This window comes from Apteryx rowi, unplaced genomic scaffold, assembly GCF_003343035.1.
Source record: "Apteryx rowi isolate R43461 unplaced genomic scaffold, aptRow1 scaffold_180, whole genome shotgun sequence".
In the NCBI taxonomy this organism is placed as follows: domain Eukaryota; kingdom Metazoa; phylum Chordata; class Aves; order Apterygiformes; family Apterygidae; genus Apteryx; species Apteryx rowi.
The window spans coordinates 1,400,869-1,415,255 of record NW_020448086.1 but is presented as its reverse complement, the minus strand read 5'-3'; the positions used below and the strand labels follow the sequence as shown (position 1 = coordinate 1,415,255).

Here is a 14,387-nt window from a genome sequence, read left to right as displayed (position 1 = left end):
TGTCAGTGAGAGCTTAGTAGTTCAGTAATTTGTTGGGAATAATATGTTCTGTGTGGTTAAAAACGTGCCTTACTCCATTAGTCATTAAATCGCAAATGACTAAATATATTTTCTGAATGACATCTGCTCTGCTCTTCTCTTCTGCCATGATGAAATCCCACCTGTTTACATCATAACATCTGTGTGGAATATAAGTATCTGTACTTATTTCTTTTTCCAGAAAGTTCTCTGTGAGATTAATATCAATAGTGCCTCCAAACAATATGGTTTTTTTAAGCACCGTTGTTACCGCCATGGAAAGAACATTGCAAATACGAAAAACAAAACTACTTATTTCATGAATAGCAAGTGAGCTTTGAAAAAAGCAAATTAGTTTGCAATGAAATTCAAAAATGCACTGCAAATATTGGGTAGCTAGTGCTGGTATCATTCTAAAAAGATATACGCTTACTTCCAGGCAGTAGAATAAAAGCTGCTATTATCAAAACCCAGATTATCAGATGGAGTACCATTCCTGCAAAATAAAGACTAAAACAATACCTGATACTGTCCCCAGTTAGGAGTCTCTTCAAGCTGTTTGCAAAGTTCATGAATGTGAGGGGTGTGGACTGATAACCATTTTCATTATAGAGAAAGAGGTTTTCCAAGTTTACCTCTCTTTGATACAGAGCTTTTTCTTGGAGAATCTCTTGAAATCCTCTGCTGTATTTTGTATTCTCCTGCGCAGCCACAGATTCTGTGATGTGCATGAAGATACGAACCTGGTAAATGGAAGACAGGGCTGAAACATTACTATTGCTGAAAATAACCCATAGTATTTTCTCCTAATGATAACTTTGACAAATGGTGCACATTTCAAACTTTTTCGATTTCTTTACTTCATGAAGAAAATTGCACTCCCTGAATCTTCTATAACAAAAGAGAAAAGTAATAACATATTTATTTCAGAAAACATGACAACCTGCGATGAAATTAGGTGACTTCATTTGTTTTGAATAGATACAGATGAACAAAATAGTCCATCTATTACAAATAAGCATTTTTTTTAACTGTTTTGTTTTGATTTTTGAGGACGATAATTGTTTAAATGGGACTACTCTTTGAATTAATATCCATGGAAAAATTCGAGACTACTAAGAAGATCAGCGCTAATTTACATTGTGTTCATGCTGTTTGTCTTTTTGTTTTGTGAGATGTTTCCAAGCAGTGTCTTGTTCTGGAACGTGGCCCTGGTTTAAATGAGAGTGATTCATGATACAATGCGGACTGTCAGTGAGGATTTCTGTTGTAGGATAAGTCATATGCARATTTTTTTGCCAGTTCAGTAACCTGTGATCCTTTACATAAAGCCCTGAAATGCAGCAAAATACAAAGCATTAAGGTTGCATAAAAGCAAAAAAACATGTTTATTCTTAAGAAGTTAAATGGACCTCAATACTTATCAAAATTTAAGTTGAAGAAAAAAACACTGGAAGATAATAATACAATATGCAATTCATCAACCTTTCTTGCTATAGAGAGGTCCACTTAAATTTGAGCCACTTAAATTTGGTCCACTTAATATGACCTACGTGCCTAGCTCTGTTCATGTGATTTACCTGTAACAGTGAGAAAGGAAAGTAATTATATGCCAACTAACATATAACCCTTTAGAGTTTGAAAAGTAACTCATATGGAAGACCTTCTTATTATGTGATGTAAAAAATATTGTGTGTTAAATGTCACTTTAAAAATAACATCTATTTTTAATATTTTATGTAGCTGTCAGTTTATAGTGTAGAAACTTTATCCTTTAGGTCATCCAGGCTGAAAACAGACTGAAATCCTGACTGAAAATCCCACAGATTGTTGACAGCATGATAGTTCTTATTATGAAGATATCCATACTTAAAAAAGTCATGGTCAGAGTCAATGGTCTGGGGTCAAGGGTGTAATGACTAGGTTAGTCTTCCAGTCTCAGTTGATCTTCCTGAGTCCGGCTGAGTTGAAAGGGAAATGTTGGGAAGCAGTGTGTGCACTATACTGACTGCCAACTTCAAAGGCATTGAAATAAAAGGAGGAGGACATGAAAAGAGCATAATTGTCAGTTAAGAAAACAGCAGCAAGAAAAAACCAACAGGCCTCTGAAGACACAGACTGTTTGGACATTACTTTCTGCATCATTATTTTCTCCGCTGTGCAACCAATATCATGTTTGTTGACTATCTGTAAGAAAATTCCAGTAAACGTTAACATTTAAACCCCCCAAACTTTGTTTTTTTTTTTTTTCCAGAAATCCTCCTCCCACTTTGCTACACCCTGAAAAATGGTGCAGAGGATTCAACCATTTCATTTCACAGTGAGTTTTTTTTGCCTTTAAAAACAGCTTATTCAGTATGTATTGTGTGTGACTGACTGAAAGCAGAATTTGTTTTATGGAGTTGTTGTTTGTATAGGAGGTTTTAATTTCAATTTTCTTTTCATAGACTCTAGACCGTTTTTCAGTTTCTGAAACCTATACAGCACAGTTTGATCTTTTAATGTAATTTGCTTCACAGCTTCTCTGAGCTTCTTAGTTGATTAGCTTCTTGACTTTTGATGGACCCAGGGCAGGTTTATTAATATACCTGATTTGCTTGATGGCTCTACGGTGAAGTTTTGTGTCAAAGGAAAAAAGTGTTAGTGGGAATGACTGCTTGTCAATTTAAAATAACAGTTTAGAAGAAGAGGAAAAAATTAGTTGTATTTTTCCACTTCACTTTGCTAGTATCCAGTATGTAATATATCCAACCAATCTATTAATTGAATACTGGTTGTAGAAGAGTGCAGTAGATTATCTAGATGCTACAGACTTTGTGGATGTGGCTGTCATTGAGTTAACATAAGTCTTTTTTTTTCCTTTTTTTACAATAATAGTCAGAAATTAGTGGTTATTAGCATTATATCCAAAAATCTTAAAGCAAATTTTATGAGTGATTTTTAGGGTTCATTAGGATTTCATTGTGACCCAATATGGCCTAAACTGTGTAATACAGGGAATAATTTTATCAAACCCCTGTGAAGTTTACACTGTTCAAATCACTAAATGCTTTGAACACCATTCCTCAGTATTGCCTTTTGAACATATGTTTGAAACCCTGGAAAAGTCCATTTTGAATCTATCTGTTCCATAACATATCTACAGTTACTTGTGCAAGAGTACGGTATCCCTACTTGAATCTGATTCCTTTTCAGTAGGTTGTGTAGCATCTTCCTATTTCACGAGAAGTAAAAAATAAAAAGGTTAATGCCATTTCTATTAATAGTCCAGGAAAAAGATTATTTACTACATTGGTCTTTAATCAGACAGGAAGGTAAGGTAGAATGTATTGGTTGGCCTATAGGTGAAGGCCATTACTATCATTACTGAAATGTAGCTCAGAATCTCTTTCAGTGTAGGTAGTAGAAATATGTTTTTTTTTAGGGAAGATGAACCCAAGATCTGTTTCTCCATAATACATTTCCTTGTTTTCACAGCAGTGTACTTTATAATCTATATCAGAATCAGTGGCTAATTATAGAAGTTTGTGAGTGGTGAATGAATTCCATTCCATTATACAGAAAGCTTGTTTTTATGGCACCTTATGGACAGTAGCGAACATTTTGGGAAACACTGTCGCTGGTGGATTATGTTCTGCTCATGCTTTAGAGAGTCAGGGCAGCTGGTAAATAAGAAGATTACATTCCTTTCTCAGAAACATTGTGCTTTTGTCTTATCATTCAGGTTTTTCTTTCTTGGTATCTTTATTTTTAGAAGCCCCTGCTGAGCTTGAGAACAATACAAAAAATTAAGTTTAATATTCCTTAACATTCCTTTAACTCAGCATGCACTGTTCATAAAAGAAGTCAGACTTCAGTATTTTGTAGCTATACTTAGTTTTAATCTTGTCCTTTGGGTTTTTGATGTCTTCAAATTATATATTTTTAGTCAAATTGATTTTTAATTACTTTTACTTAACTACTTCCTCTCGCCAGCAAGAGCTGCAGGTTCTCAAATCTTGTTTTTCGTTTTTAGGGTAGCATATGCAATGAAGTAAGGTGTATACTTATAGGCAGTCTCTTAACACAAAGAAATGCAACAATTGTAATAAAGTTGCCAGTTTTGTAGCTACCTGTAAGAGAACATTGGAATAGGGTTCTATGTGACCTTGCTCCATTCTTGTGCATGTGTTAGTAAAGTTACAGTGCTAAGGTTATGAAATATATATATGAAGTTTTGAATGAACATTAGTGAATTTTCCAGAAAAAAAAGTAAATAATGAAACATTGGATCATACAACTGCAAACCTTTTAGCCATTACTGATAAYTGACTCATTTATATGCATTAGTTATGCATTTGTTGATGTCTGCCTTGTGACAGATTAGTCATGATAAACTAAAAGCAGCGATTGTATAAATTCCATACTGCCTTTTATCCATATGTTAGGACCTTGCCTGATGTTTCTGTCACCCTTGTGATGAGTGGTTAGCCTTAGAGTAATTTCATTATCTACCTCCTTCCTGATGGCTAACTGCATTTGCATAACAAGCTTATCTGGTTCAAGTTGTGGGCCAGACCTCTGTACTGATAAAATAGGAGTATGCAGCTTGGGCTAAGCGTACTATTGACTTGGGTTCTGTTGACACAATAATTTCATCTRTGCCAGGATTACCAAAGCTGGTCACTGTAGCTTTTCCTCCTCATTTTTTTCATGCCTTGAAATGCCAGAATGCTTTTTACTGTCTTAATAGACATTTTTATTAAACCTGTTCACTCACTCATACATTGTAGTGATTTTCCAGTCTGAGCTGGAAATTTCAATGCACCTTCTTACATAATTCCTTAAACTGTTAAAACAGAAATCATATATATTTTTTCAAAAGTAAAGTCCATATTTTTACTATGGTTTCATTGCCCCTAGAGGTATGGTTTTGCGGCAGCATAATTAAGTCGGATACATATTTACAAAATCCAAATGGAGAGAGGGCCAAGATAGTTCCTGGCTTGGTGAATTTATCTTTCTATTCCCAGTGCCGTTGACCTTGACTTGAGATGAAGACTGCAATGTGTTGTCCTCCGAAAGATTTTTAGAATAAGATAGCTAATTTTGGTTAGGTATCTTGTTGTAAAAATACAGAAGAAACATGACTTCAGCCACACTGCCTCTGGCACAAGCCTACTTTTGTAATAGGTGTGTACTGAGATATACACAGCACATACATACTTTTAAATAGGTCAGTAAAATTCCGTGTTTGTCTATTTATCTTTACTGCTATAAATGTYCATGAAGAACCTGGCTGCTATGCTCATAATATGAGAGGCAATTTTCTATTTGTTTTAACTACATATTGATAGTGCTTACTTTTCCTCTAAGGCTGTGTAAACAACTCCATCAGTTATTGGAGGAGTGGCTCCTAAAAATGGTGCTTTTACCTGTGTTCATTTCTGTGTTCAAAATCAGGTGTGATGAAGAGATCGCTCCCTTCTTTGGCTGTGAATGCTTCTGAAGCTAAACTTTTTCTTGGTAGCTACAGCATGGATATCTTTGTCCACTCTCTTAAGATAAAAATTTGTGTCCACTACCATTTTGCACATGCGGTGTTTCAGAATTCATTTTAACGTATAATCTGCATTATTATTTTATGAAGGAATAAAAAACCTAGTTCACTAAAATTAGCTCATATGCTGCAAATAATTTCCTTGGCAATTTAAACCTTGAATTATCTCTAGAGGTGGTTAGAAGAGTTAATATGCTTTTGGAGCAGAAGGATACAATAACCTTTATTTACATTACATCACAAAATGGTAATTTTAATTAAAATGAGCAATGGTCTCTCCAGGGACAGACATTTTCCTTTTAAATTTATTTAACCAATGATTAGCTATTATGGTTCTTTGAATTAATTAGTCTTTCCTGAGCTAGAGGGAATTAAAGAATTAAGAAATTCAGGAAGTAGTAAAGTCAAAATTTGAAGTTACAGGATTTGTGGTCACATACATTTATCATCGTAATGTATATTTTGTTTTAGCAATGACAGATTGTAAATACAATGCAAATTTAATTTTCAGACTTGATAAACTTAAATTTTTGTACTCATTTTTAAACACAACCTTGCAAGCTGAATTTCACATTGATGAGACTTCATCAATTAGAGTAATTTAATTAATAGATCATATAGATTATGTATGTTTTGAGTGCTTTATTTAGGTTTTGCTTTTCTGAATGCAGATCAGTTTTTCACAATCTAAACAGTTGTTCAGTGACATTCTGTTCATATTACATGAACACCATTTTACTATTTCTGCCACTGAGAATGTGATATGCAGTTGATAACTCATTAATTTCACAGTGTCTAGGAAGACAAAGAGGTTTACAAATGTCAAAAGATACAGATTGCGATGTTACAGGTTTCCATCAAATCTGTAAGTTTTCTCATTCTATTAATTGCTGTAGACATTGAGAATCTGTCTACAGATGAACTAGAAATAGTAACTTGATAGAGATAGGATCTCCATCACTTCCGAGTGTTGCATGTGCTTTTATACAGATGAGTGGGCTATATATGGATACAGTTATTTTCAGCTTCCTAATAAGCAGTTGTAATAAAAAACTGCAGCTATTAGTAGGGGTGAAAAATACCCATGCAAGTTTGAAGACCTGGACCTTTAAAGAATCATACTAGATTTTAAAGGTCTCATAATATCAGGAACATCTTTCACTCAGTAAAGTACACTGTCAAGTTCCTTAACATTAGTGATAAGCAGTGACTGTTCCCTTGGTTTATGGAGTTTATTCTCAATTGTCTATAAAGACCAACAGTACTGTGGTAGTGTAGTAAGAGGGATGGATGTCCCTGGTGGAGTGACAAGAAGTCTATCTGGGAAGCGTTAGCAATGTTAGGAATAGCAAGCTGCATGAAAGAAGGTAGTCAGAGAGAGAGTGTGAAAGAATCATCTGATGAGACAAAGTTTCTTTGCTCCCTTCTTTAAGATCTTATTGTCATCACATGCCAATATTTCAGTTTTTCAGTTAGTCACTGCAGATTGCTCTTCCCCTGGCATTTTTAAACAACTTAAAGCTTAGAGGCTTCTGGTGCTCTTAAGTAAAGCCTTTTGTAGTAGCCGATGTTTGCCATCTCTGTGCTTTACTTCAAAGGGAATGTAAAGGCAGGAAGCTACCACCTGTTACTTCATGGTTCTAACTTCCATAATATTTGATTAAGTCAAGTCTCAGCATGACAAAAGACTGAGAAGGTAAAGCAGAAGTGCTAGACATGAAAGGAACGCTAAGATGCAGGGGGGGAGATGACAGGAACATGTATTTCAGCAGATGCTCTTAGGAGTTTAGTTGCTTCTGCTTCCAGAAATCTTTATGATATTGTCTCTTTCCAAATTCTCTCTCCCCTAAAATGGGAATGAGACATTACAGATACTCTTCATGCATTTATCCGGAGCTGTGAGTAGGTGTGTGTTCTCTCTCTGTTCCCAAAACATACGTTTTCATTCATAAAACACAGAGAACATTGCAAGGAGAATCCCACTTGTGTTCTGTAGCTTAGCAGCGTCTCAGGGAATTTGCATTTAGTCTCTAATGCATCAGCCTTTTCTTTTGCGATTCTAGAAGGACGGCACTCCCATCCAGTGCAACCTTGCCACCTCTCAGCTTCTGACCACTTCGCTGCTAGAAGCTGAGTTTCTAGCCACTCTTGTGTTGCCATTTGTCTATGATCCTGAAAAGGTCAGCGATGCCATTTCTTTTTGCTTCTGCATGATACTTTCTGCCATACTCTTTTCTTAAGATACTTAAACTGTTAGCTCAGATTTAAACTTAAGCTGCTCCAGTTTGTGCTTCTTGACAGATTTCAATGACAAGGAGAAGTGGAGTATGTATATGCTAATCTTGTAAGAGTTTGTTTTTAGAGGAGGACTTATTTTTTCAAGTTTAATTATTCAGGTTCTCAAAGAAAGGATTTAACATACATTCCAGATGGCCCAGGTGTGTTTGGAATACATATTTGATGGTATGAAAGGCAGAAGGATGGAAATATGATAAGTAGTAAAAGTTGGTGTTGCAAAAAAATATAAAACATTTCTGACTGATACAGTATCTTTGCATTAGACTGACTGAGCAGCACTGTAATTGCTAGTAATGGCTGATTCCTACCAGTAGTTTTTAAAGTCAGACATACTTGTAGCATAGAGAAAACAGCTTAATTCCTTCTTCTACAATTAGAGAAACTGAGGAAAAGGGCATCTTGCTTAAAGTCACCCACAGATCAACAGCAGAGCTGGGAATGAAGCAATTCAGCATACTTTTAGATTAAGGAAAGCTCCAGGGAGCACAGATTTGTCTGCTCTTCTCTCATGAGCCATGGCGTAGAGGCCAGGTTTGGCACATAGTAATGGGAAGAATGTTGTTATTGCCTGTTGACTCCTAGCTAGCAGAACTAACTTGACCTTGTTTGCCCAAGTGTTTGTGAATTAGTACATATGGAGAYGTCATAGTGCAGCCAGATATGGGAGATCACAGCAGTGGGCATCAAGCAGTCAGTTTAATTGTGTGCCATATTTTTTCCTAACTGCCCTATGATTATGGCATAGTACGATCCCAGTAGATCTAATATGACATTTTTAGTGGCTGTCCTCATTTGCTGGAATATAGGAAAGAACCCCCTAAACACCAAAGGAGAGAAAAAATGTCTCTGTTCATAGCCTTCTTTCCAGCTCTGACATAAGATACAACAGAAATATACTGTCAGCATCAGAGTATGCTTTCCTTACCTCCTGCCTTCTGTATGCTCCAGCCACCTCAGATCAGCTGCAGGCTGTAGTGACAAAAGGGGATGGTATCTAAGGGAGAAGATTTGATATAAATGCAAAAGATAACTTCTGTAATAGAAAGCTTAAATGGTAAAAGGTTCTGAAAGCTCTTTGTGCTCCCGCTTCTACAAGGACATGCCAATGACATAGAGCAGATTCATTCCTGGTAAAAAGACAGACAAACCCTGACTTCATTGTGCAGTAAATAAAAATATTTGGTGATTTTGAGATGCTCCCTAGACTTTTTCTGACTGAATTTCTATTGTCTATGGTAAAATTCTCATGGGTTTCAACAGGAGCAAAGTCAGATCCATACCGAGAGCTGTGATAGGTGCCATTCCATACAGTTTCCATTGTTTGTTCTCTAAACCATGTTTATGTGCTAAAACAAGTCAGCTGTGTTTGTTCAGCCCAAGTTAGATTGGGAAAGCTGTAGAAGAAGTAAAGCTATTTGCTACACCTAATTTTACAATTTCAGTGTGAGTGAACCTATCTTGGCTTTCAAATGTGCGCTGTAAATACATTATGTGATGGTTGATGTTAAAAATCCAGCTGAAAGAAGATTTATTAAGAAAACAGGTACTGGTGACATTTCAGTATTAGAGTATTTCTCTCATCGTTAAGGAAAATTAGTAATTTATGGCATTTACTACCAAAAGGCAGATCAATACAGATATAAGTGTGTTCTGAGCATCAGATTTTGTTACGCAYGTGATAATTGACTACTTTGTCATAATCAATCCTTCATCCTGGTATCTGATTGTAGCARAAGGAACAGTAAAATACATGTTATTTATCATGGGATGCTGGTTTGAGGCAAGAGACCTATTTAACCTATTATATACCCTCAGTGTCAGCCTTTGCTTTTTCCAAAGGAGCAACTGTATATAGTTCTGTAGCTAAGATTGTTTGTATCCTGTATGCCTTGCTGAATTAGGACTGAAAATAGAAATGCTGTTGGCAAAGTTACCACAGTTTTTTTGTTTGTTTTTTTGCAAACAGTAGTGACCTGCAACAGTGGGTGGTTGGCAGGCCTGGGAATGGGAAGCAGGGAAGCTTCAGGGAAGCAGACACATCTCTGAATCATTATTACAAATGTAATTCATGAACTGCCTTTTCCTCTCCACCCTTGTGCTGCATGTTACTGACCAATGTTTGCCACAGCTCTATATAATACAGAGGCAGGGAAGAACAGAGTGGTGGATATTGCATGGCAACAGGAAGGAACAGAGCGTTTTAACCAGTTAGGAACAATCTCATAGAAAGTTTATTTTTCCTTCCTTGATCTTTTACCATTCCCTTAAATGTGATGACATTTGTTCAGGGTATTGCTGACTTGATCAGAAATTTTCTTATAAGTACAATGCAGATAAAAGAGCTGCAGTTTAATTTATTTTTCTATAAAGGATTAAGCATCTCAGAAGAGACTGATTTGTGATATAATGCATTACTGTAGCGATGAGTGAATGCTAAACTATTCCTAACCACTCATCTTTTAAGAAAGTAAATAACTTAGGGCTTTACAGTTCATGACAAATGCAAAATTTGATGAACAGTACTGAGGAATGGAGTCTGTTGTATACACAGATAAGAACATGCTTCATCACAGCAATGTGCCATTGTTTAGTATCTGCATAACTAGGGGCAGAGTATCTGCATAACAATAATATGACACCAGTCAGCATACAAAACTGTGGTAGCTCTCTGCTTAAATATTCAACAGTTATCAAGGACATGCTGGCTCTGATGATAGTTTTGTCTTGTCTTTCTTTGTCCACCAGGAACTGAGCCTGATACTCTGTATAGTTCATGGAGGAGTCCTTAGAAGCAATGATGGGGTCCTTTTCTCTACTTGGCTCTCATTTAACTGTGCTACCTTTGTCCTGGAGAAACCCCCACAAAGCAATAACCACTTTGATTAGAATTTTGTTTTCTAAAAATTGTTTCTGACACAGTTCTACTGAACCTGTTTTATAATGAAATATCTTAGCAGTAGTTAGAAAGTTCTGTAGTGTGAGGAGAACAAATATGTGCCAGCATGTTGGTCTTTCATGCTCGGTAGAAGATATATTTGCAGTCCTTTTTATAATGCAAAGGCAAAGAAACATGTAGCTTGAACGTGGAGGGAAATAAAAAAGGCTCCTTTCCTTCCTGTTGCTACTGGAAAAAACGGATTCCTGAATCACTATCCCGCCACACCCCAATTTATGAAATGTGGCATTGAAGTGAGTTGGCAAAAAGTGCCTTCGAATGGATAGAAGCAAACTTGTACTTCACGTTTTATGCATTGAGGATGGATCTACATCATGAGTGATTTCTTTGGAAAAACTTTGAATTTGCTCTTTTTTCTTAAACAAGAGGCACAAATTCATAAAGGAAGAAAATACATTGAGAAGAAAGTGAGAAATTTCTATCTCAGTATCTCTGAGATAAGTTGCTCAGTTCGGAACACCTTTGTACCAGTCAAAAGTTTGGAAAGTTTCAGACCTAATATACCTGTCTTACATGATCTTGCTTGTCGGAGTATGCCCTTCCTGTTTTCTAAGCAGAAGGGCAGTCGAGTGGGGTCATGCTCTTGATTACGTTAATCTTCCCCTGTGGAACAGCCTTCTGATAGAAGTAGCAGAGAAATTATGGGGAAGAAAAGAAAAATGTCAGAATGTCAGAATCTCATCACTCTTTCTGCTTTTCCCTGTGGGAAATCTCTCTAGATGTCTCATTGAGGAGTTATCTCTACTCTCAGGACAACCTGATAACTCACTGTTTTCTGGATTCAGGAGGAGAGGAACTCAGCCCCTCAGGAAGACCTCAAGTCCTGTTCAAGACCCTGGATTGGACTAGATGATCTCCAGAGGTCCCTTCCAACCTCAACCCTTCTGTGATTCTGTGAAAACYCTCCTTTTCAGTGAGAAGCATGTAGAGGGCAGGGCAGGGCAGTGTAGAGCTGTGGGAGGAAGGGATGGTGGAGGAGAGCACCATGGTGAGCCTGGGAGTGGCAGAGAAAGACCAGAGCAGTGGCAGTGAGCAGTTTATGTTACCATTTGTTGAACAGATCGGAGACTTTCTCTGTCTAGCCCAGATGCTGTGGATTCCCCATGTCTAACATTGAGTCTGATACACAGTCGTCATTTCCTCCAGTTAATAACCTATGCACCTTCTGTGCGTGTAGATGATAAACAGTGGCTAGATGTCTGGTTGGATATTCGGTTTATGAAACAAAATAGATTCCAGCAATTCATTGCCAGTATATGAAAAATTGTCAGAAAATCTAGAAGTCTTAAAATTAAAAAATTAAAGAAAACAGAATGCTGGAGATGAATTATAATGTACCTAAGCTGTAAGAGTTAGAATGGCTTGCTTTATTTATTTTTAAAGAAAGCATTTGTGGCCAAAAGGATCATAATGGATCTGATGAAAGAGTATTTCTAAAAGAAATACTGCTGCTGCTGTACTTAGGTTTGGCTGCAATAATGAATTACATTAGTAATTGTTTTCTGTTTCTGAACCCACAGGAGATTTAGACCACCATTGCAGTTCTTATGAAATCTATTTCTTTCCATTTATTCATTAGTAAATATTAGCTCACGAATGCTGATAAATAGCTTCCCTTTCAGTCATCTGATTTGCAAAATGGCAGTTTACATTGTTGAGACATAGCAATTCCAACAATGTTATCATCCAAGTGCAAGCAGCCAGTGAATTTTTAGAGGCTGTCTCAGACAGGCCTGTGTGTATGGAAGTCTGTTCTTATTCCCTGCTAATAAATGCTTCATCTTTGCCTGTAATTGTGGCAGAATGGAAATGGTGCTTAGGAGCTTAGCTGTGAGATTGCAGCAAATGGCTGCAACCTATGTTTAATGTAGTGACACTAATGAATTCTGAGAATTAATTTTCAGCTAAGAAAGCATGATGGAAGATACTAGAATTTCAAATTAGGTATTGGATTGACTTTCATCAAGGCCAACATGTAAAATGTTTGTTTCCTTTTCATTCTCTACTTGCTTAGCCTTCACATTTTAGATCCAAAAAATAACAGACCAAGTATGACCATATTTTCATCATACCTCATGTAAAACCCATCTTGTAGTAGATGTTTTAGTCAATTTGATCAGTGCAGGACAATCTCACGACTTAAGGATTTTTTACATATTTTCCATGGGCCAAACAATTTGGTTTAATTTGCAGGTGCACTGCATTTGTTATTTTTATATATTATTGCAGCATGGTTGATGTTTGACAGTGCCTGATCTAACTGTCCACGTTGGTCTTAAATGAGTGTTCAGATGAGCATCTGAAGATATTTTAGTTTTCTCCTTTCCTCAGAAGTAAATCCCTCAGTGACATAACTTTTCAATATCTTTTTACTTGCACAACACACACTTTGATTTTTGTTTGCCACAATGAATACCTTCTGGTAAGTGACATTACAAGCACTGTTTTGCTACTACACTCTTCTTCTTTTAAATATAATATCGCTGGATTTCAGAGACATATGTTACTGCTTCTTCTTGTTTTGTTTTGTTTTTTTCCCTGGGCTTTATGTTTAGTACATTTCCCAGCTGAATATGCTGGTTAGGTATGGCAACTTTGGGCTCAGATACCCTTACTATTTATTTTTTCACATATTATTTTCCTATTTCAGACTGCAGTAGAAAAAACTGTAACAGTGTCCACCTTCATGCAGACTTTAGCACCATAACAGGAAGTGAATCCCCACTGAAAATTAATGAAGTCAGCTTCTGGTTGGGCGAGCACGCTCTCCTGCTGCTCTGGCTGGGCTGAACATTGACACTCTATATTAAATTAATTTTTGCTGAAGAACAGTATAGTGTCAACACTGCTTCCAGGGTAGAAGATGATACCTTACTAAACATCTGAAGTGATACTGGCAGCCTGATACTTCCTTTTTTCACTAGCACATGGGTGGTGGTCCAAGAATTGTTGTTTTACATGTAACATTAGCTAAGAACAGCAGCATGCGTTCAGTGTGGCATTAAGAGAAGCACAGTTCAGTTGAAGTGGCCATGTGTAGAAGCAGAGTATTCCTCAGAATACTTGTCTACATAGAGAAGAAATAGGACAAAGGAATAAGTACCAAGAGGAGAAATGTAAGAACTATGTTTCTGGTACCGTGTGACAGAGCTCTTCATCCTGCACTCAGTCTCAGCAGACCTGCTGATGCACCAAACTGGTGTTGAATGTCTAAGCGTGCACTGAGCCCAGAGACAGTTAGTCAAGTATTGTGACTAAACTGGGAGCTGGTGACTGGCCCTGAGATGTAATAAGGAATAATTTCTATTATTGACTGTGTCAACACTTCTGTTTCAGGGTAAAAAGGAGAGTGTGAATCTGTATACACTTCCATTCCCTATGGCCTGCTTTATCTTTCTGCTGCTGTGTTTCTAATGTGCCAGGAACTTGCTATTTAATTGGATGGATTAAACTAACTTCAGTGGAGGTTTACATTCCTCTGCCCTGGAGTAGACGCGCTCAAACAAGAAGTTGCGGATGTGAATTTCAGAAGCTGTTCCTCACCCTTTCTCAGCTGTTAGTTGCTGGCTCTCTGCT

General features: G+C 36.9%; 1 protein-coding gene across 1 annotated transcript in view; it reads left to right on the top strand.

Annotated features, from left to right (window-relative positions):
* Positions 1-14,387, top strand: part of MYO3B (myosin IIIB) — a 199,090-nt gene that overhangs the window by 51,235 nt on the left and 133,468 nt on the right. Inside the window, 1 exon segment of the mRNA XM_026061451.1 lies at positions 2,273-2,338. Within this exon segment, the coding sequence (XP_025917236.1) occupies positions 2,273-2,338 (66 nt within the window).